Source organism: Schistocerca piceifrons, chromosome 10, assembly GCF_021461385.2.
Source record: "Schistocerca piceifrons isolate TAMUIC-IGC-003096 chromosome 10, iqSchPice1.1, whole genome shotgun sequence".
Taxonomy (NCBI): Eukaryota; Metazoa; Arthropoda; class Insecta; order Orthoptera; family Acrididae; genus Schistocerca; species Schistocerca piceifrons.
Window position 1 is genome coordinate 108,225,906 of NC_060147.1, and position 23,306 is coordinate 108,249,211.

Consider the following 23,306-nt stretch of genomic DNA (forward strand, 5'->3'; position numbering starts at 1 on the left):
ATTTCCCTTTCGAATACAATATAGAAAGTTCTGGCAGAATGTAAACAACTCTAGGATAAAGGTACCAACCACTGAATAGCAGAGGAACTGAGCTGTCAACTCAACACCTCTGCTATGGTATTCGTTCTTACCCTTACTCCTGAATTATTTACTTTTGATTTCTCTGATTGTATTTATTTCTTTTCATTACTTGGATAAAATTTAGGGCAAAAACTAATGATACCTTTGGGCTCCTGTTACTGCAGATAATGTCCATCAGAAATAGGCCATTCATTTTTAGAATATAGCATTTTAGGGGCCATTGCATACAAATTTATGAATAACTTTCAGTAGGATGCATGAATAGTTCATATGTGCTCTGTTTGGCTTTAAAAAATATATTTATATTTTTGTTGAACTGGGTTCACACAACTGCAGTCTCTTCTTTCTCAGCTGTTTACTATTTTTCTAAAATTTCATCTTCTTCCCAAGTCTTTTTCTTTCTTCCATCCATGTCATTTCCATACCAAACTTCCCATTCCAGCCTTAAAATGATTCTAAATTTAATTGTTCCATCAATATTAAAGTGGAAACACTTCAGAATGTTCTGCAAAATTATATTAATTTGGTTAAAAATGTGCTTTTGGGTTATGATGCCATTTTATGGTGACAACTGAATGACACAAACATACAACTCTTGGAAAGAGGTGCTAGTCTAAAATCACATGAAGCACTGTGGGACAGTATTATTGATTAGCCAGGCTGAGCTGTAGCAATTAGCTTTTCTAAACATGAGACATCAAGTTACAAAAGAACAACTCAACCTTTGCCGATCATCTTAAGAGAGCACCATTCATACGATGTAGAATATGAAGTTTTGGATTCTATTAAAAGTAGAAAGATGATCCTCTAGATAATCAAACTTAACATTGAATAACAGCTTAGAACTGAATTAAATTACTAAACTCCATTTCCTTCACCCCCCCCCTTCCAATTAAGTTTTAGTTACAAAATACTATATTAAAATTCTAAATTTATTTTTTAGCAGTTGATAAATGAATTTCCATATACAATCCTAAATTAAGTTTTCTTTTTTAACAAATGTAACAATTTCTGCGGGATTCTAACAATATTATGGAAAGGAAAGTTGCTACTCACTGCAGCAGTGATGATGAGTCGCAGATAGGCACAATAAAAAGCCTGACACAAATCTTTCAGCCAGTAAGGCCTTTGTCAAAAATAGATAACACGACTGCAGTGTGGTCTCAGTTGCTAGAGAACACACACACACACACACACACACACACACACACACACACACACACACACACACACAGAGAGAGAGAGAGAGAGAGAGAGAGAGAGAGAGAGAGAGAGAGAGAGAGAGAGCGCTAGCTTTTGTTGGTAAGTAATTTTTGTTTTGGTTTTATTCTACAGTAACTGTGATGTTTTGTTTGTTATATAATTATGGTATTTCTACTGTGTTTTAATTGATCTAGTGAATATGGAGGATTATGGGTTTTGGAGTAGTTGGGTTTTTGGTTTCAGTGGTGTCTTGACTTATGCAGGTGTATGAAATTTTTAGTTGTTATTGTATCTATGGTTTACCAGTAGATATTTAGAGCTGCTTTGAGCAAATGTCCAATTCCACTTTTTTTAGTTGTAGGTATTGGCTTTTTTTACTGAGGGCTTCATTTGTGCTATATAGGTGAAGGGGAATGTCCAATTCCACTCTTCATAGTTTGGGGTGTTCATTTTTTGGTATCAAGGCCTTAATTTGGGCTATACTGGTCAAACAGAATGTCCGATTCCACTTTTCGGAATTCCAGACGTTGGTTTTTTTATATCATGAGCCTTGTTTGAACTTTTAAGTGTTACAGGATTTAGGTTAGCACCGCACATTTGTAGAGCAGAAATGGAGAAAGGAGGAGTTGCCAAATTCATCAGGAACTGTCAAATTTAAGAACATAGACATTCATAAATTTTGCCTAGAACAGCATATGGAAGCATGTGGAACAGAAGTAGAATTTCACAATAAATCCTTCATAATATTGAGTGTATATCGAGCACCAGCAGGTAACTTTAATCTCTTCGTAAACCACCTTGAAGCTGTACTGGCCCATTTAACAACCAAAAACAAAGAAATAGTGGTTGCTGGTGACTTCAATGCAGTTCCCTTAAAGACTCTCCCAATAGTAACACTATCATTCAACTTAATTCCCACTGTAAAAATCCAACTAGTGTAGCCAATTGCTCACAAACAGCCATTGATATCTTTATAGAAAAGTTCAATGAACAAATGTATATTACAAAACCAATAGTCAATGATCTCTCAGACCCTGACATGAAGTTCCTTCTGTTAAATGTTAATATTGAACATGATATAAAATCTGTTAAATCTGAACTCAAGAGGGTAATCAATAAGCCAAAAATTGATTTTAGGACACTTCTCAGAGGCATTCACAGAAGTGACATTGACAGTGCTCATGGCATGAATGAAAAATACACTTTTGTCAATAAAGTGCTTACCTTATTTGAACACTGTTTTCCCCAAAACTAACCAAGGTTAGAGCAAAGTCCACAAAGAAGCAATGGATTACTAACGGAATAGAAGTATCTAGTAAAACAGAATGAAAACTGTTCTGATGTTGATGCTATAGCACATTACAAGAAATAATGCAAAATATTAAAGACTGTAACATGGACATCCAAGCAAATATATTACAAGGAAAAGATAGTCATGTCAGATAACAAAATAAAGACAATATCGGATATAGTGAAGGGGGAGACCGGTAGAACCAGACATGATGGGGAAAATACGCTACAGTTTGTGGAAACTGCAACACCAAGAAGAAAAGGCACGAATTCAATTAATTTAATACCACTGGTTACGTACATGACAAGTAACAAATGATCACCTTTTCAAACTTGTACATGTCCTTTGAGCCCTAGTCAGTACGTCGTGAAGTCACCATATGTTTCAACTACAGCTGCTATACGCCACCACATTGAATTGATGAGGTCCTGAATACATTCCTGAGGGATTTCCCTCCACGCAGATTGTATCTGAGCCCACAAATCCACGAAGCCAGCTACTAGAGGACCATGACGCGCTGGGTGCCGACCAACCATATCCCAGACATGTTCGATGGGCGACATGTCTGGCAAACATGCAGGCCAGGGAAGCAATGGTACCCATCGCTCTTCGAAGAAGGCCTGTACATTTCTCACAATATGTGGCCAGGCACTGTCGTGTTGAAATGTGGCCTGTGGAGCTGCCTGAAGCAGGGAAGTACCTCAGGATCCACAACCTCAGTTAGGTACCTGTCGCTGTTCAAAGTGTCCGCAATATGTACGAGGCGATATCAGTTATTGTAACCAACGGCACCCCAAACCATCACACCTGGTGTTTGTCCGCCATGCCGCACAATAATGCAGCCCTCCAGGTTGCACTCACCACAGTACTGCTGGACATGTATGCAGCCATCACTGTAGGACACAAAGCGGGACTCATCGGAAAAGATTACATGTTGCCACTCAGCACCCCAGTGGCGGTATTCATGTGCCCATTGCAGTCGGAGGAGCTTGTGGTTTTTGGACAATGGAAGTCAATGAAATGGCATGCTTGCAGCGAGTCCAAACTGCAGCAGATGGCGATGAACCGTTGATGCAGACAAGTTCACACATGTTGCAGTGCTCCAGCGACACGCCAACACTGTGGATGACACTGTATGGTCATGTGGAGAATATGAATGTCATCCTGTGCTATGGTCATGTTCCGTTGTCCAGTTCCCGCTCGTCGCTATATACGACCTTCCTTTACCCACTGCTTCCACACACACACACACACACACACACACACACCATAGCAGCATGCCCTGTGCAAGCCGAAATGTCATGGAATGACAACCCTGTTTCCCGAAGACTGATCATTCTGCTCTGTTCCAACTCTCTCACATGCTAATATAGCTCCCTTTGATGTTTATGAGGCATACTGGTACTCACTGTATTGTTTACAACTTGTGTGGCAGCTCTGTACCGACTACACTAGGTGCAACACCGACCCTGTCAGGCTGACACGTGTACATCATATCGCTGCAAAATGTATCACTTATTGCTTGCACACCCGACGCCACTTCCGCCAAGTGTGGCGTTATTCGAGTAATTCCTTCTCGGTGTTCCCCTTTTCACAAACGGCAGTGTAGCATTAACAGTAAATGATACATTGGTGACAGACGTGTATAGTGTTGCACAACTTTTTAACAAACATTTTATAACTGTTACTGAAAAGATGGAGTTGTCACATTCTGTAGATGCTGCCGTGGGATACCTCAGACCAGACATTTCAAGTAACTTCCGTAATATGAGTTTGACCCTCACTACCCCATGTCCATCAAAAAACATCAAAATCAAAAACATCTACTGGGTATGATGAAATATCAACAAAGTTAACTAAAGAATGTGATTCTGAGTTAAGTAACATATTAAGCTATCTGCGTAACCAGTCGTTAACCAGTGGAATATTTCCTGAATGGCTAAAATATGCTGAAGGTAAGCCACTGTTTAAGAAGTGAGATAAAGAAATAGCGGCAAATTTCTGTCCAATTTCACTTCTGCCAGCATTCTCAAATTTTAGAAAAGGTAATGTATAACCCGCTTTATAAGCACCTTATCACAAATAACATACTGTCAATGTCTCAGTTCAGATTTCTAAAGGGTCCTGATATTGAGAAGGCTATCTACACTTACAGTGAAAATGTACATACTTCAATAGACAAAAAATTGCAGGCAACTGGCATATTTTGCGATCTGTCAAAGGCATTTCACTGTATAAATCACAATTTCCTTTTAAGTAAATTAGAATATTATGGTGTAATAGGAAATGCTGCAAAATGGTTCAAACCTGTTTAGCGAACTAGGTATACTAACTACTGCTTTCCAATATATTTATTCCTTAATGAAATTTGCCATTAAAAATATATAACTTTTTCAAACCAACAGCTCATGCAATCGTACTAGAAATAAGAATAATCTTCACAGGGATTTAAAGTCACTTACTGTTGTACAAAAATGTGTGCATTATTCAGGAACACACATTTTCAATAACTTGCCAGAAGCCATAAAAGCTTAACAACCAATGAAATTCAGGTTAAGAGAAGCCTAAAGGACTCATTGGTGGTCAACGCCTCTTACTCCATTGATGACTTTCTCAGCAGAACCAACTGATTTTATAGTACATTACCTTATAAAGAATTTTTTTAAATTTTAAATTCAGAGCATTAATGCAATCTTAGTAAATGAGTGTTGTAAAATGATCCTCTCATAGTGTTCACTAAAATAATAATAAAATTTGAATCATTCCACTTGGACCTGTGGGGTGCACATTAGCTTATTTGTTTTAGTTCTAAATATTTTTATGTATTGCTTTTTTGACATTTTCTACAAACTGGAGGACCTCCTCATTATGAATCAATTAGAATGTAAGTAAATCTATGTACGTCGAGTGAAGTGTATGATTCCTGTTTGTTTTGTAGCTGTAGCATCTTGACGCAAGCTGAGATTTCTATTATAATATTTGTTTGGGATGTGGTGGTTTGTATTGTTATATATTTAGATTATCTCCACCCTAAACCCCTTCTTTGCCATGGTTATCCCATCAGTTTTATTTTATTGTTGTAGTGAGACACTCTTGTCGTTTTTATGTTTTCTCACGTTTGTTGGCATGTGTATGTAGTGATGAAATTGTTGCCATTTTATATATGCTGATTGTACGCATTTTCGCACACTGATGATGTCACAGGTCAGAGCAAACAGGTGGAATCTGACACTTCCATAACGCCCTAAGATTACTAGCACTATAGAGCCAACCCTTTAATTTTTAACAAGAAATCACTATCAGCATTATGGTTTATAAAACAAAGCATATGGCAAAAGGCTCCTTATTTCCTACACAACAAATTTTATACAAATTATTAACTGTATATTTTTAACAGTTTGTTAAAAGGAAAAACACAGTAAGTGAAACCACTATATTTCCAATCTTGTCCTCCCACCAATTTTTTTTAGTTCAATACAGAATGCAAGTCCAAAGAATGAAACTGGTCCCACAAAGAAACCTGATTCTGAACAAAAGTATATATGCCTATTCCGGCATTTTCTCTTGGACAAATGTTCACTTCCTGTCAGATTCCAAACACAAACCATACTGTTATTTTCTTGCTGTTTTGAAATTGAGTTATGTTCTGCACCCAGTACAACCTGCATTTGTCTAAATGTATTGTTCTGCTGCTGCTCACAATTAGGAAAAAAATATGTTTCTGTGCGGGCTCTAGTGACGGTACAGGAGGCAGTTCTCAGATGCAGCGTAAACTTGCCTTGTACTAATAGATCCAGTGTGCTTCAGATATCAGCTGTACCCCACTATGAATATAACATTATGGTGTTACTTAAAAAACTTAAGTCTACAAAAAATAAGGGCAACTTAATTTCACATAAATATTTATAATTAAATGAGGAGTTCAAAATTATTGGTAGTATCTTAAATACAAAACACAAACGGAGACTAAATAGGGCCTACACAACTACATTAAATTGCCCTAGACAGAGAGTGAAAATTAACTTCAGTAAAATAGCTCTCTCTCTCTCTCTCTCTCTCTCTCTCTCTCTCTCTCTCTCTCTCTCTCTCTCTCTCTCTCTCTCTCTCTGTGTGTGTGTGTGTGTGTGTGTGTGTGTGTGTGTGTGTGTGTAAAGATTTTTCTGCATTAAATATGATGCACTCTGAGAAACTCACCTTCATATACTTAATGCCATGTCCTAGTCCAACCAGCACACACAGCCCAAGGAACAGCACGAGCCAAGGTTTTGTAGCACAGTACACGCCCAGATGTCTGAACAAATCCTCCAGTAACCTGTCCATCGCTGCCCCCACCTTCTCCACATACGAGGCATTTTCTGGTCCCACTTGCCTGGGCACGACAGCTCCCTCTGCACTTGCCACACTGGACCGCTTTGAGCGCAAGGGGCTGTCCTCTTCGTCGGCACCAAGAGCTATACGAGACTGGTCCAAGCCCGCCAGTCGCTGACCCACAGGGTCTGCACCCTCTCCCATCATCAGGCTGGCAATGTTGCTGCGATTCCTTGCACTGCAGCAGTACAACCCCAGAAGGAATACTGCCACACCAATACAGAAGACTATGGACATAGTCACGGCCATTCCGTCATTCCCCAACAGAGTAAAGGGTTCTACCGCCGGCTTCTCTGGGGGTGGAGCTGGACAGCTAGCTTCGCAGTCCACACAGCTACATGGCGGCACTCCTGGTGCGGCACTCACATTGCACGGGATCAAGGGGGGATCCATGGCTTCGTACCCCACTGGCACGTTATTTGAGATGTAATTCATCTGCAGGGGAACAAAGGGATTTCCTTCAGCGTCACCCATGAAGTGGAACCACTTCTGTGCAGAACATCGACTGGACCCCCATTCACCACACATTAGATCGAAAGCGAGCTGCCCTGTGGCAGGTACAGAGACGCCACGACATGAATTGTAAGTACCAGAAAGATACTTCTCGGTCACATACACATTTATGCCATTCACATACTCAGTGCCGTTATGTAAAGCTCCTAGATCAGCAACTTCAACAAACCTGCTCTGCTCTGGAGAACATGTGAATTCACAAATGTGCCTAATAAGGTTGGTCATACAAGACGGGCACCTCTGAAGGAAGTTTGCAGCCAGCGTTATACCAGTGTCCATGTTCTTGAGTTGGGCGGTATCACAGCAGGTATCCATTGTTTTGAAATGCGGGCACCATTTCTGTAACAGTTTCTGACCTTCGGAATCCAGCAGTTTCGCAGCCCCATCGTACGGGCAGTTCTTGAATCTACCATCTTCACCAATTCCGCAAACACCGTACCACACGCAATGGTGATCCGAAGACAGGGCCACAGAGAGAATCTGCGCGACTACTACACAAAACAACGTCCACTTCGCTGACTTCTCAGCCATTTTTTAGACCTATGCGAATTAACGTCTATGTCTGACCTTCCGTCAGGCGCACGTAACCATGTCCTACTTGAACTTTCCCTACAGTTTAGTCAGTATATTCACGGAAAATAATGTCACTCCTAACCACACAGACACTCACCGACGAGCGAACTTGTGAAAATAACAAACGATCACAACGAAAGATCAGTTTACCGCTTCTGCTCTGTTCGACAACTGCACTATGTTCACTGGACTACGCCTCATACCCTTCCAGACTCTCGAACGACACTGTGACGTTAAATTGCTTTCGTCTCAAACCAATGCAATTCAACCTTCAGAAGAAACAGACGAGTAACGTCATGCGATGGCTGGGCGTGTTCTGTAGCTTGCTAGCGCTGCCTTCTGGTGGCATTCGTATGAACTGAGACTGGCGTTGACGTTTAGTGTCTCTGGAACAGATGGAAAACGTAATATGTAATTCTCACAGATATGTTGTACAGCAAAATAAACTTAATTGTCAGTATTTTCAAATAATTTCTACCTAGAATTTAAAATAATACTCACGTAATGTAGTGTTATCTGTGTGATCTTGCCGAGATAAGCGATGTTTCTAAGACGCAACGGGGAACGTGGCAGTATAGAATTGCTCTTTTACGTATAAGCTGATATTCAGTGTTTTTGCTCATTATTACAGATTGCACAGAATAATCATTTTCATCTCTGCTCGCCCATATTACCTGGAAAAATTTTAACTTTTTAAGGAGATCAAAGCAAAGAAACAACTAATTTTGACTGAGAATATGTTTTGTGTCACAATTATTGTTACATTGTCATGGAAATATGTTTTCTCACTTTTCCTCAGGCAGTGCACATGCATTTCTGAGATATTAGTATTGGCATTTTTTAAAGTTGCCTCAACTGCGAAAAAAACAAAAAACAAAGGGGTATTTACATGTATGGTTAACATAATACAATACTGAACTAAGCAGTACTGTTTGAATAGTAGCCTTCGTTCGTGGATAAAACAAATTTGGATTAACAACATATGCAACTTCACATTTTATGAACTGTGGTTGAACAGTACTCTAGTTTTATTTAACAAAACTCAAATTTGGTATTTCAGAGTTTTGCGGTACACATTAACTAGCGATTTATTTGTAGGCTAACACAGAATATCCAGTGAGATGTATGGCTAATACTAAGAATATCAGACCAAAGGAAAGAAATGTAGTCTTTGAGAGAAGGACTACGTTTCTTCCTTATAAGAAATTGAGTGTAGAGCATGGTCTGATTCCACCCGTCTGCTTTGACCCCTGACGTCATACTCCGAGTAAAAAGTGTAGTATTGAAGTAGACCTTCACGACAGTAATTACTTGGATTGTTATTATATGTCTATAGCTTTCTGTGGACTGGATTCTTAACCTTTAAGCTATTTTCGCCGCATATATTACTGTCATTCTACATAATTTCTGTGATCGTATCAAATCTGAATAAAAATTTACTATACAAGCTTTTACAAGTGCCTCGTATAGCTTAATCATGAGCCATTTTTTCTGGTGTTCTTCTTCACTAATGTACATTTGTATCACCATGATTGCATCTCTGCATAGCAGGAACAGTGTAGTTTACCAATTAAGGATTTTTTTCTCTTCATGTTTTGGGCTCTGACTATCATTTCAGTCTTCCCTATTTTCCAAGAGACTAGTGGGAACTTCAGCCATATTGCTCAAGAATAGCAACAAACCAAATAACTGAGTGCTGTTCTGTAACTTCACATGAATAATATGCCAGTGCCACACTCTGCAATTAAAGCAAATTTATATTTTTGAAACATTTATACACACTTGTCTCCCACAGATATGGGTTCAGTTCTTGGATCACTTTCCAGAAAAAAAATAAAAATTAATGACAAAAACGTGAGATCAAGACATTACTTTTAATGCTTACTGAAAATAGTTTTTTCATTTCGGGTTGTACATGCAGAAAAATAGCACTTCATAACACTAAGAAGGAAGTGCACTTCTCTTATATCCTCCTTATTTCACTAACTCATCTAAATAATATCTACAATAAATCCACAGTGAACGTAAATCATACATATGAACTGAATAGCATGTTTTGAAGAAATGTAATTATGAGAATTCGGCCTAGAAAAATATTTTACAGCTTGTTGAACTATGTTATACAGTATCTCTTCAACATCCATTAATACATACATTAATCCTTATTCCACAGATCATGAATACAACATTCCATAGTGAAGTGGAACGTGTCACATTAACATAAGCAAAATAATTAATTAAATTTTTTATTTTTATTTTATTTTTTATTTATAATTTTTTTCATCACAGTTACTACTTCATATCCAAGAATTGATCTACTGAGTAGAAGGAGTTGTCATTCAGAAATTCTTTTAATTGGCTTTTAAATTTTGGTTGGTTATCTGTCAGACTTTCAATACTATTTGGCAAATGACCATGGATTTTTGTGGCAGCATAATTCACCCCTTTCTGTGTCAAAGAGAGATTTAATCCAGAATAGCGAATATCATTCTTTCTTCTAGTGTTGTAGCTATGTACTTCGGCTGTTATTTTTGAATTGGGATGGGTTATTAATGACAAATTTCATAAGTTGATATATATATTGCGAAGGTACTGTGAATATCCCGAGTTCCTTGAATAAATGTCTGCAAGGTGATCTTGGGTGGGCTCCAACTATTATTCTGATTACACACTTTTGTGCAATGAATGCTTTCTCTCTTAATGACTAATTGCCCCAAAATATGATGTCATAGGATAGCAGTGAATGAAAATAGGCATAGTAGACTAATTTACTGATATGTTTATCACCAAAATTTACAATAACCCCAATAGAATAAGTAGCTGAACCTAACCGTTTCAGCAGATCATCGACGTGTTTCTTCCAATTCAATTTCTCATCAATGCACACACCCAGAAATTTTGAGAATCCTGTCTTAATAACAGACTTCTGTTCATAGTCTATATTTATCAATGGTGTTACGCCATTTACTGTACAGAATTGTCTAAACTGTGTTTTCTCAAAATTTAATGAGAGTCCATTTGCAAAGCACCACTTACTAATTTTTAAAACACATTATTTACGATTTCCTCAGCTGATTCTTGCTTGTTGGGTGTGATTACTATACTTGTATCATCAGCAAAAACAACTTTGCATCTTCATGAATATAGAGTGGCAAGTCATTAATATACATCAAGAACAACAAGGGACCTAAGACCGAACCCTGTGGGACACCATTCATGATACCTCTGCGGTTAGAGGACTATCTGTACTGTTAATTTCAATTTTGTGCATTCTTCCAGTTAATTATGAATTAAACCATTTGTGCACTGTCCCACTCATACCACAATACTTATTCTTATCTGGAAGAATTTCATGAGTCATACAATCAAAAGCCTTTGAGAGATCACAAAATATCCCAATAGGTGATGTTCGGTTATTCAATGCACTTAATATTTGATCACTGAAAGTATATATAGCATTTTCTGTTGAAAACCCTTTCTGAAAACCAAATTGACATTTTGTTAGTACTTCATTTTTACAAATACGTGATGTTACTCTTGACTACATTACCATTTCAAGAATTTTGGATAAAGCTGTCAGAAATAAGATTGGGTGGTACTTGTTAGAATCACATGTATCCCCTTTTTTATGTAATGTGTTAACAATAGTGTATTTCAGTCTATCTGAAAGAATGCCCTGTTTCAGTGAGCTACTATGTATGTGGCTGAGAATCCTACTTATTTGTTGGGAACAATCTTTCAGTACTCTGTTGGAAAAGCCATCGATTCCATGTTAACTTTTACTTGTAAGTGAATTTATTATTTTCCTAATTTCAGTAGGAGAGGTGGGTTGAATTTCAATTTTATCAACTTCACAGAGTTGTCAAGTTTGGAGAAAAAATTATATCTTCATTTATCACTATATACAGGATGTCATGAGGTTTTCCTCCAGTTGCTGGAGGTTGTTCCTTAGGTTATTTGGAACAAAAAAATGTAAATACAGTACTGTGATCAGATCCATAGTTAAGAAGCTACAAGAGAGCTCCAAACCATGCCACGGTATATGGAGCACTGCACTTGTGTTCACAGGACACACGGTCAGTCTTAGTTTACAAGTGCAGCAAGTGGCACGTTTGCATAACAACCACATTGTTGATACTGCAGTCACTGTTTACGGTTATTGTCTCTTGTGTACAGTACACTTTGCGATGCCGTACAAGTTGTCATTGCAGGAGTATGGAGAGATGGTGAACATTTTTGGGCTTCTGTGATGGTAATGCGAAAGCTGCTGTCGCCGAACATCACTGTCGATATCCTAATAGTAGGATACCGAGTGCCAAAACATTTAGCGGAACTTATCGAACATTGCTAGAATTTAGTACTCTTCCCAGTATTCGTATTCACTACGAAAGACATCGTGACGTTCAAGAAGAGGAAAAAATTCTTAATTCAGTAGAGCGCAGTCCTCGTTCAAGTACAAGACGTCTAGCTACCGACAGAACGTTTCACAATCTAAGGTATGTAGAATTCTTCATGAGAATGGACTGTATTCTTTTCATGTGCAGAAAGTTCACCATTTAGAGCCACACGATTGTGCCAAACATTTGCACTTTTGTAAATGGTTAAATGGAAATCGGTAGCTCTATCGCTTCGTAATGTTCAGTGTTGAGGCAACCTTTACAAGAGATGGCATCAACAACATGCATAACACGTATGTCTGAGCAAACGAAATTCCCCATGCCACTGTACTATCTCAATTTCAAAACAGATTCAGTGTCAAAGTCTGGTGTGGTGTTGTGTGTAGTCAGTTACTGGGGGCCGGCCGGTGTGGTCGAGTTGTTCTAGGAGCTTCAGCCTGGAAGAGCGCCACCGCTACGGTCGCAGGCTCGAATCCTGCCTGGGGCATGGATGTGTGTGATGTCCTTAGGTTAGTTAGGTTCAAGTACACTACTGGCCATTAAAATTGCTACACCACGAAGATGACGTGGCACAGACGCGAAATTTAACCGACAGGAATAAGATGCTGTGATATGCAAATGATTAGATTTTCAGATCATTCACACAAGGTTGGCGCCGGTGGTGACAGCTACAACGTGCTGAGATGAGGAAAGTTTCCAACCGATTTCTCATACATAAACAGCAGTTGACCGGCGTTGCCTGGTGAAACGTTATTGTGATGCCTCGTGTAAGGAGGAGAAATGCGTACCATCACGTTTCCGACTTTGATAAAGGTCGAATTGTAGCCTATCGCGATTGCGGTTTATCGTATCGCTACTTTGCTGCTCGCGTTGGTCGAGATCCAATGACTCAGCAGAATATGGAATCGATGGGTTCAGGAGGGTAATACGGAACCCCGTGCGGGATCCCGATGGCCTCGTATCACTAGCAGTCGAGATGACAGGCATCTTAGCCGCATGGCTGTAACAGATCGTGCAGCCACGTCTCGATCCCCGAGTCAACAGATGGGGACGTTTGCAAGACAACAATTATCTGCACGAACAGTTCGACGACGTTTGCAGCAGCATAGATTATCAGCTCTGAGACCATGGCTGCAGTTACCCTTGACTCTACATCACAGACAGGAGCGCCTGCGGTGGTGTACTCAACGACGAACCTGGGTGCTCGAATGGCAAAACGTCATTTTTTCGTATGAATCCAGGTTCTGTTTACTGCATCATGATGGTCGTATCCGTGTTTGGCGACATCGCGGTGAACGCACATTGGGAGCGTTATTCGTCATCGCCATACTGGTGTATTACCCGGCGTGATGGCATGGGGTGCCATTGGTTACACGTCACGGTCACCTCTTGTTCGCATTGACGGCACTTTGAACAGTGGACGTTACATATCAGATGTGTTACGACCCGTGGCTCTACCCTTCATTCGATCCGTACTAAACCCTACATTTCAGCAGGATAATGCACGACCGCATGTTGCAGGTCCTGTACAAGCCTTTCTGGATACAGAAAATGTTCGACTGCTGCCCTGGCCAGCTCATTCTCCAGATCTCTCACCAACTGAAAACGCCTGGTCAATGGTGGCCGAGCAACTGACTCGTCCCAATCGCCAGTCACTACTCTCGATGAACTGTGGTATCGTGTTGAAGCTGTATGGGCAGCTGTACCTGTACACGCCATCCAAGCTCTGTTTGACTCAATGCCGAGGCGTATCAAGGCCGTTAGTACGGACAGATGTGGTTGTTCTGGGTACTGATTTCTCAGGATCTATGCACCCAAATTGAGTGAAAATGTAATCACATGTCAGTCCTAGTATAATATACTTGTCCAATGAATACCCGTTTATGATCTGCATTTCTTCTTGGTGTAGCAATTTTAATGGCCAGTAGTGTAGTTCTAAGTTCTAGGGGACTAATGACCTCAGATGTTAAGCCCCATAGTGCTCAGAGCCATTTTTGAGTTACTGGGGCCGTTATTCTCCCAGGCAATATAAATGATCTGATGTACGGTAACTTTTTACGAGAAGACTTACCGCAGTTTCTTGAAGATGTTCCTCTGGAAACAAGACGCCACATGTACGTCCAACATGACGGAGCACCTTCACACCTCCACCATGTGGAAACAACTTATCTTAATCAGCAATTCCCACATCGATTGATAGGTTGCGGAGGCCTTATCAACTGGCCTGCCAGATCCCCAGATTTAACACCCCTAGTTTACTGCATCTGGGGCTGGATGAAAGACATCGTGTACGAATTTAAGGTGGAAACCCGAGAAGAATTTGCTACAAGGCATTTTTCGATGCCGCACGTCAATAAGGAACGAGCATGTGAAGTTACGAAATGCTACTCGCGCGGTTCACTGTGCGAATCTTTGCCTTCAAATGCAAGGAGGAAATTTTGAACACTTGCTTTAAGTCCACTCTGAATGCAAGAGACTGCTACAAAATTGTTTAAATTAATGATTATGCCCATTTTTGATAGTGAAATCGTACAACAAAAATTTTTTTCTGCCATTTTCCTGAGTTTTCAATCACCATAGATCCTTAATTATGGATCTGATCCTACTACTTTATTTACATTTTTTGTTCCAAATAACCTAAGGAATACCATTCAGAAATCGGGGGAAAACCTCGTGACTCATCCTGTAGGGTATTTTCAAGCAGCTAAGTTATGACAAGCCCAGTCTTTAAACATATCACCAAAATGAAAAAAAAACTTATTTTTGATGTACACTGATAAGCCAAACCCAAAACATTACGACCGCTGCCACCGCAATGTTGAATGCCGCATGGTAGTGTTGCAGGCACATGGCGCGGTAAAAAATGTATGTAAGCGGAGTAGACACGGACGGGGGATCACCTTAGCGAAGATATGGACGCAAGTGAGGAAATCCGTCGAGATAAGCGACTTTGACAAACGGCAAATTGTTATTACGCAAAGACTGTGAACGAGAATCTCCAAAACGGTAAAGCTGGTCGGCAGTTCACGTAAGCATCTACAGGAGGAGGAATAAGGACAGTGAAACTACCACTAGGCGCTAAATTGCCGGATGTCCACGACTTTTCGCAATTCGTGGGGTTCAGAGGCTTGTCTCCTCCATAAAATAGGATAGATGGTGATTTGTGGCATCTCTGTCGAAGGAGCACAATGCCGGTGCACGCACAAATTTTTTTTTTTTTTTAAAGTGTGTGAAGTCTTATGGGACTTAACTGCTAAGGTCATCAGTCCCTAAGCTTCCACACTACTTAACCTAAATTATCCTAAGGACAAACACACACACCCATGCCCGAGGGAGGACTCGAACCTCTGCCGGGACCAGCCGCACCGCCCATGACTGCAGCGCCTTAGACAGCTCGGCTAATCCCTCGCGGCACAAATGTTTCAGAACACACCGTTCATCGTACATTGTTGTACATGAAGCTCCGCAGCAGACCCAACAACATCGTCAATTGCGATTGCTGGCTCTGAGCACTATGGGACTTAACATCTATGGTCATCAGTCCCCTAGAACTTAGAACTACTTAAACCTAACTAACCTAAGGACATCACACAACACCCAGCCATCACGAGGCAGAGAAAATCCCTGACCCCGCCGGGAATCGAACCCGGGCGTGGGAAGCGAGAACGCTACCGCACGACCACGAGATGCGGGCAATTGCGATTGCAGTGGGCACGGGACCATCGAGATTCGACCGTCGATCGAGGGAAACGTGTCGGCTCATTTGCTACACTAGGTCGGTGGTCGTCTTCACAAAAGGGCGTCATCGAGGTAGACGGCGGCTTGGAACGTGAAGTGCGCTATGGACGCAGGCTGGTGGGAGCAGTATTATGCTAAGGGACACATTCGTTTGCGCTTGCATGGGACCTGTGCTAGTAATCGAAGACACGCAGACAGATGCAAACCGTCTGCATCCCTTAATGCTTGATATCTTTCCTGACGGCGATGTTATCTTTCAGCAGTATAATGTCTCGGAGCTAGAATCGTGCTACAGTGGTTTGAAGAGCATTATAGTTAACTCCCGTTGATGTCTCGGCCACCAAATTCGCCTGATTTTTTAAAAATATCTTATGGGATTTAACTGCTAAGGTCATCAGTCCCCTAAGCTTACACACTACTTAACCTAAATTAACGTACGGACAAACACACACACACGTCCGTGCCCGAGGAAGAACTCGAACCTCCACCGGGACCATCGCCTAATGTAAATCCTACGAAACCCATCTGGGTCGCTATCGGGCGCCATCACCGGGATCGCAAATCAGCGGCCTGTTAGAATTACATGACCTGTGCGTAGATCTTTAACGCCACATACCTCCACAAACCTACCAACAAACTGTCGGATCCCTCATACACAGAGACAGTAATGTATTTCGTTCCAAAGACGGACAGACAAGCTATTAAGCAGATGGTCATAATGTTTTGGCTCATTAGTGTATGATATTTTACATAACAAAAACATGTATTTTCAAATCTATTTACATTAGACACCCAGTATGTTCTGCAATATGAATCTTACGGATATTATGTCTATTGTTATTGATTCAAAGCCCGAAGAGCACCTATGTTGTCAAAGAGAGTGGTGAAGGACTATGAACTCCTGTCTACAATTAAGCGGAGAAAATAGGGATTTTTCTGATGACTTTCGAAGGAAACTGATGTCACGCCTTGTCATTGGTGCCAAGAAATAACCTGTCATTCCTTTCACACAATATACGGAATTGTAAATTATGTTCAACATCGGAACCTCTCTCTTCTTGGGCAAAAGACCAGGGTCTCCTCAATTCCTTTTAGACAGAGTCTTTCACACAGTTTTCTGTAGGTAATTTCCTTCGTACTGTCGTGTACTATTTACATGATAAAACTGCTGATCATCGATTCTATTCAACTTTGACCTTTTACTGTTTTAGCATGCATACACACACACACACACACACACACACACACACACACACACACACAAACACTTCATCAATATCCAGTACTCAAACATCACAGTTCATTTGCTTCAGTCACTGTGCACTGCCATGTTTAGAGTTTCTGTGAACGAGTATTTTATATGTATTAATACATCCAGACCATAGTTTGATACGGGAGGGGTTAACGCCACGGTTCTGGCGAAACCCAGCTTCCTGTGTTTGTCCAGTGGAGCACCGTAGATAAAGGCACCAAGATAGAAGCTGAGTTGAATGATTTCTGGAAGACATTCGAGACATTTATGCACTGTTGTTTAGTGAACACAGAACGAGCTTACAGAGTACCGGAGCTGATTTGTCTCTGGGGTCTTCCTAGCAGCTAAGACTCAACACATTGTTCAAAACATGACGAAGTACACCGAAGAGCCAAAGAAACTGGCGTGTAGGGCAAGCACGCAGAAATCAGCAACACAATGTGGCATGACTTGGCTAATGTCTGAAGTAGTGCTGGAGGGAACTGACTCCATGAAACATGCAGGGCTGTCCGTAAATCCATAACCATAGGAAGCGTTTAAACTCAGAAGAGTGTTGATGATGGAGCCACTCTGAAGCAATTCTGGACGAGTGGGGTGTCGCATTATCCTGCTGGAATTGCCCAAATCTGTCGGGACGCACAATGGACGTGAGTGGATGAAGGTGATTAGACAGGATGCTTACGTACGTGTCACCTGTCAGAGTCGTATCTAGACGTATCGGGTGTCTTATATCACTCCAACTGCACACGCCCCACACCATTACAGAGCCTCCACCGGCTTGAAAAGTTCCCTGTTGACATGAAAGGTCCATGATTCATGAGGTTGTCTCCATACCCGTACACGTCCATCCACTCGATACAATTTGAAACAAGACTCGTCGGACCAGACAACATGTTTCCAGTCATCAACAGTCCAATATCGGTTGTGACGGGCCCAGACGAGGCGAAAAGCTTTGTGTCGTGCTGTCATCAAGGGTACAAGAGTGGACCTTCGGCTCCAAAAGCCCACATCGAAGATGTTTCGTTGAATGGTTCACACGCTGACACTTGTTGATGGCCCAGCATTGAAATCTGCTGCAATTTAGGAAAGGGTTACACTTCTTCACGTTGAGCGGGTCTCTTTAGTCGTCGTCAGTCCCGTTCTCGCAGGATCTTTTTCCGGCTGCAGCAATGTCGGAGATTTCGTGTATTACCGGATTCCTGATATTCATGGTACACTCGTGAAACTGTCATACGGGAAAATCCCCACTTCGTCGCTACCTCGGAGATTCTGTGTCCCATCGTTCGTGCGCCGAATATAACACCATGTTCAATCTCTCTTAAATCTCGATAACCTGCCATTGTAGCAGCAGTAACAGATATAGCAACTGCGCGAGAGACCTGTTGTCTTACATAGGCGCTGCCGACCGCAACGCCGTATTCTACCCGTTTACAAATCTCTGTATTTGAATACGCATGCCTATACCACTTCCTTTGGCGCTTCAGTGTAGATGTAAAGGTAGCTTCAATAGTACTCCAATGGGGTGTTATAGGACGGTTCCTGTCTACAATAACCTGGTGGGTAACGTAGAAGCTCGGAGGGCATCGTGGACGGTGTTATTGCCCATACGAAGGCTGCAATACCGGGAGGTTGTGAAATGCTGGAAGATCTGCCAAGGACCGACGTTTGGTTCAGCGACTCGCCTTTGACCCTGGAAGTAAATAAATGTAACGTACTGCGCATAAACAGGAGAGAAGAGCCATTACTCTTAAGCCTCATTTATACGATCGGCTTTCTTCTCTGTTTGCTCGAAACAAGTGAGTCAGCCGTAGCGCCCTCTCCCCGCCAGGCGTTTTACTTCTTTACTGAACCTATTCTAGTCTTGAGTGGACATTTTCGGTGCCAGAACTTCGTGTGTTGTGAGAGCTGTCTGCCTCGTACACTATGTGATCAAAAGTATGCGGACGCCGCCGAAAAATTCGTTTTTCATATTTTGTGCATTGTGCTGCCACCTATTGCCAGGTGCTGCATATCAGTGACCTCAGTAGTCATTACGCATCGAGAGAGAGCAGAATGGGACGCTCCGCAGAACTCACGCGGACTTCGAACGTGGTCAGGTGATTGTGTGTCACTTGCGTCATACGTCTGTACGCGACATTTCCAAACTCCTAAACATTCCTAGGTCCACTGTTCCCGATGTGATAGTGAAGTGGAAACGTGAAGGGACACGTACAGCACAAAAGTGTACAGGCCAAACGTAGTCTGCTGGCTGACAGAGACCGCGACAGTTGAAGAGGGTCGTAATGTGTGATATGCAGACACCAATCCAGACCAGCACACAGGAATTCCCAACTGTATCAGGATCCACTGCAAGTACTATGACAGTTAGGCGGGAGCTTAAATTGTTGAAATGGCTCTGAGCACTATGGGACTCAACTTCTGAGGTCATCAGTCTCCTAGAACTTAGAACTACTTAAACATAACTAACCTAAGGACATCACACACATCCATGCCCAAGGCAGGATTCGAACCTGCGACCACAGCGGTCGCGCGGTTCCAGACTGTAGAGCCTAGAACCGCTCGGTCACTCCGGCCGGCGGTGGCAACTGTAATTCTTGTGTTACTGCGTTAAACTTTTTACCATAATATTGTGCCTCTTAATGAGTAATTTATGAGAGAGCATTCCAAATTTTATTTGAAAATACAATTTTGTCGCCCTTGGAAGCCGTCAGATACGCAATCTGTAAGTGGAACTGCGTTCTGGGATAGAGGTTTAGTAGTATAGACGGTGCGCTGTAGGTGCGGGAAGAGCCCGGGTTTCATTCCTGGTACCTCCTAACAAGGGACTCTCTCCATCGCACCCCGCTCAGATCTAGGGGTAAAATGGCCCAGTGGATAGCTCGGCAAAAATGGAACACAGATCATGCACGGGAAGAGGAAGAAGGCGTACTGATCTGTGAAATAAGAAGCAAAATAGAAACATTGAACAGTCCAAGCTCAAGTTGGGCGACATCGAGGGCATTGCAACAATCAATCACGTGGTCGTGTGGTCTTAGTGTTGGCCTGCAAGGCAGGAGATGCATGTTCAAATCTCCAGGCTGCCCCATTTTTTTCCGCAAAATTATGAATAATGAGAGCCGGCCGGAGTGGCCGTGCGGTTCTAGGCGCTACAGCCTGGAGCCGAGCGACCGCTACGGTTGCAGGTTCGAATCCTGCCTCGGGCATGGATGTGTGTGATGTCCTTAGGTTAGTTAGGTTTAATTAGTTCTAAGTTCTAGGCGACTGATGACCTCAGAAGTTAAGTCGCACAGTGCTCAGAGCCATTTGAACCATGAATAATGAGAGCAGGCGAAATGTCGCATAGGCCTCGCACCGGAATGAAAACAACAAATGATCGGATGCGACTATGTTAGAACAAAACAATTCAAGAGCCAAAATTTTCAAATCGGCACACGTGGTACTTGTGTAGAACAAACAGGAGGTGCGAAGGTCTATACATCCCTTCCTCACTCCTCGCTGTTGCAAACGGACGTTACACCACTACACACCCGCGAATTTGATACAGCGAACAGACACGTCAATGACCGACCGGACGGACAGTTCATAGTTTTGCGAAAAAAAAAGGGCACCGGGGAGATTTGAACACGGACCTCCCGCTTCCTAGCACAACACCGTGACAATATAACCACGACGCTGCAGCTACCAACGATCGCTCTATGTTGCACATCTTAAGCGTGTTTCGAGTTTTCTTCTTTTTTCACAGTTCGGTATACCCTTCCTCCCGTTTTAATGCTTGATCTGTGTACAGTTTTTGACGGAGTCTTCACTAGGCCAGCCGGCCGAAGTGGCCGTGCGGTTAAAGGCGCTGCAGTCTGGAACCGCAAGGCCGCTACGGTCGCAGGTTCGAATCCTGCCTCGGGCATGGATGTTTGTGATGTCCTTAGGTTAGTTAGGTTAAACTAGTTCTAAGTTCTAGGGGACTAACGACCTCAGCAGTTGAGTCCCATAGTGCTCAGAGCCATTTGAACCATTTTTTCACTAGGCCATCTTACCACTAAATGTGAGGGGTGCGATGGATGTCTGGTACGGTCTTCACTCAACCATTTTTAGACCATTATAAAAAAAAACCATAAATGACGAAGAAACAAAGGAAAGAAATTAAAACGCATGTCTGAAAGTTGAGACGTCTTGGGACCGAATGCTGGTCCTAGCACGGAAATTTTTCGGTTTGCTTTTAATGTAACCTTCACCTCTCTGCGATGCGAATAGTTGCCTGAAACGACTGGTGTTTTGGATTCCACGTTAATATGGTTCAAATGGATCTAAGCACTAAGGGACTTAACATATGAGGTCATCAGTCCCCTAGACTTAGAGCTACTTAAACCTAACTAACCTAAAGACATCAGACACATCCATACCCGAGGCAGGATTCGAACCTGCGACCGCAGCAACAGCGCGGCTCCGGACTGAAGCGCCTAGAACCGCTTGGTCACATTAAACTGTAAGTCCCCTTTCTCAGGTTGAGTAACTGGGGTAGGTTAGGGACACGAAAGTTGTGTAAGTAAGCTGTTTAGGTTTTTGTGTTGGTAACGCCACGTAGCGCTCTGTATGAAAATCACTGACTGCTGTGTGCAGTCTATGTCTGGTTGGCATTGTTGAAATATTCACTATTGTAGTGTTGGGCAGTTGGATGTGAACAGCGCGTAGCGTTACTCAGTTGGAGGTAAGCTGCCAGCAGTGATGGATGTGGGAAGAGAGATGGCGGAGTTTTGAGAGCGGATGATCTGGACGTGTGTCCATCAGAGGCAGTAAATTTGTAAGACTGGATGTCACGAACTGATATATACATATTATGACTTTTGAACACTATTAAGGTAAATACATTGTTTGTTCTCTATCAAAATCTTTCATTTGCTAACTATGCCTATCAGTAGTTAGTGCCTTCAGTAGTTTGAATCTTTTATTTAGCTGGCAGTATTGGTGCTCGCTGTATTTCAGTAGTTCGAGTATTGAAGATTTTTGCGAGGTAAGTGATTCATGAAAGGTATAGGTTATTGTTAGTCAGGGCCGTTCTTTTGTAGGGATTATTGAAAGTCAGATTGCGTTGCGCTTAAAATATTGTGATCAGTTTATAGTTGATCAGAATAAGTAAAGAGAGAAATGTCTGAGTACGTTCAGTTTTGCTCAATTGTTTGAAAATCAAACAACGTAAGGGGTTTACCAGCACAGCATAGATTTTTAAAAGGGGACGTTTCAGTTGCCGAAGTAGGATCGATTACAAAGAATCGCAACAGGCCACTGAGCAGCATGAAATTATTGCCGTTACAGTGTGGAAGCGCTGTTACTAATTTATTTGAGAAGACCGCGCGCAGAATTACGGTTTGCTGGAGGATGGCGTGGGGGGGAGGGGGGGGGGGCGGAGGGGGAATGACCAGGAGGGGAGGGCGTCTTGGTCCGTTCCTATTTGAGCTAGGAACGTGACGCCAGAAGTTTTTGGTTTAGCTCGTACCGCTGGCCATTTGTATAGTCATTCGAAAATTTGTCTCACAGTAGCTATGTTGCAGTACATTACGCAAGTTTTGAACGACAAACCGGAATTGGTGCACGGGAAAATTGTGTGAATCGATTAATTCCTTTTGCAAAACGAGTTAATTGTGTGGAAATTAACGCTCAGCTAAAGGCACCATTTTTATGTGCACCGTTCGGATTTTACGTGCAAAGAACACGATTTTCCGGAACATCTTTCAAGCGTGCCACTTGCATACTTTAAAATTTACAAATCAGTTGAAACTTTGCACTAAAGTAGACAAATGGATAAAGTCAAAATGAAATTTTTGCTATCCAACAATCTTAATCCGTTGTCAAGATGAGACGGTTTAAAGTCGAGGTAAATGTAGCATGTGAAATTCAT

The 23,306-nt window shown here is 41.9% G+C and overlaps 1 protein-coding gene across 2 annotated transcripts in view; it reads right to left on the bottom strand.

Annotated features, from left to right (window-relative positions):
- LOC124718635 (NPC intracellular cholesterol transporter 1-like) overlaps positions 1-8,292 on the bottom strand; it is a 71,282-nt gene extending 62,990 nt beyond the window's left edge. The window contains exon 1 of one of the 2 annotated variants that reach the window (XM_047244258.1): positions 6,770-8,292. In XM_047244258.1, coding sequence (XP_047100214.1) covers positions 6,770-7,987 — 1,218 coding nt within the window. In that variant the 5' untranslated portion in view covers positions 7,988-8,292. The remainder of the gene's footprint in view (positions 1-6,769) is intronic. The other variant, XM_047244259.1, reaches the window with a different exon arrangement.
- Between the last annotated feature and the right edge of the window lie 15,014 nt (positions 8,293-23,306).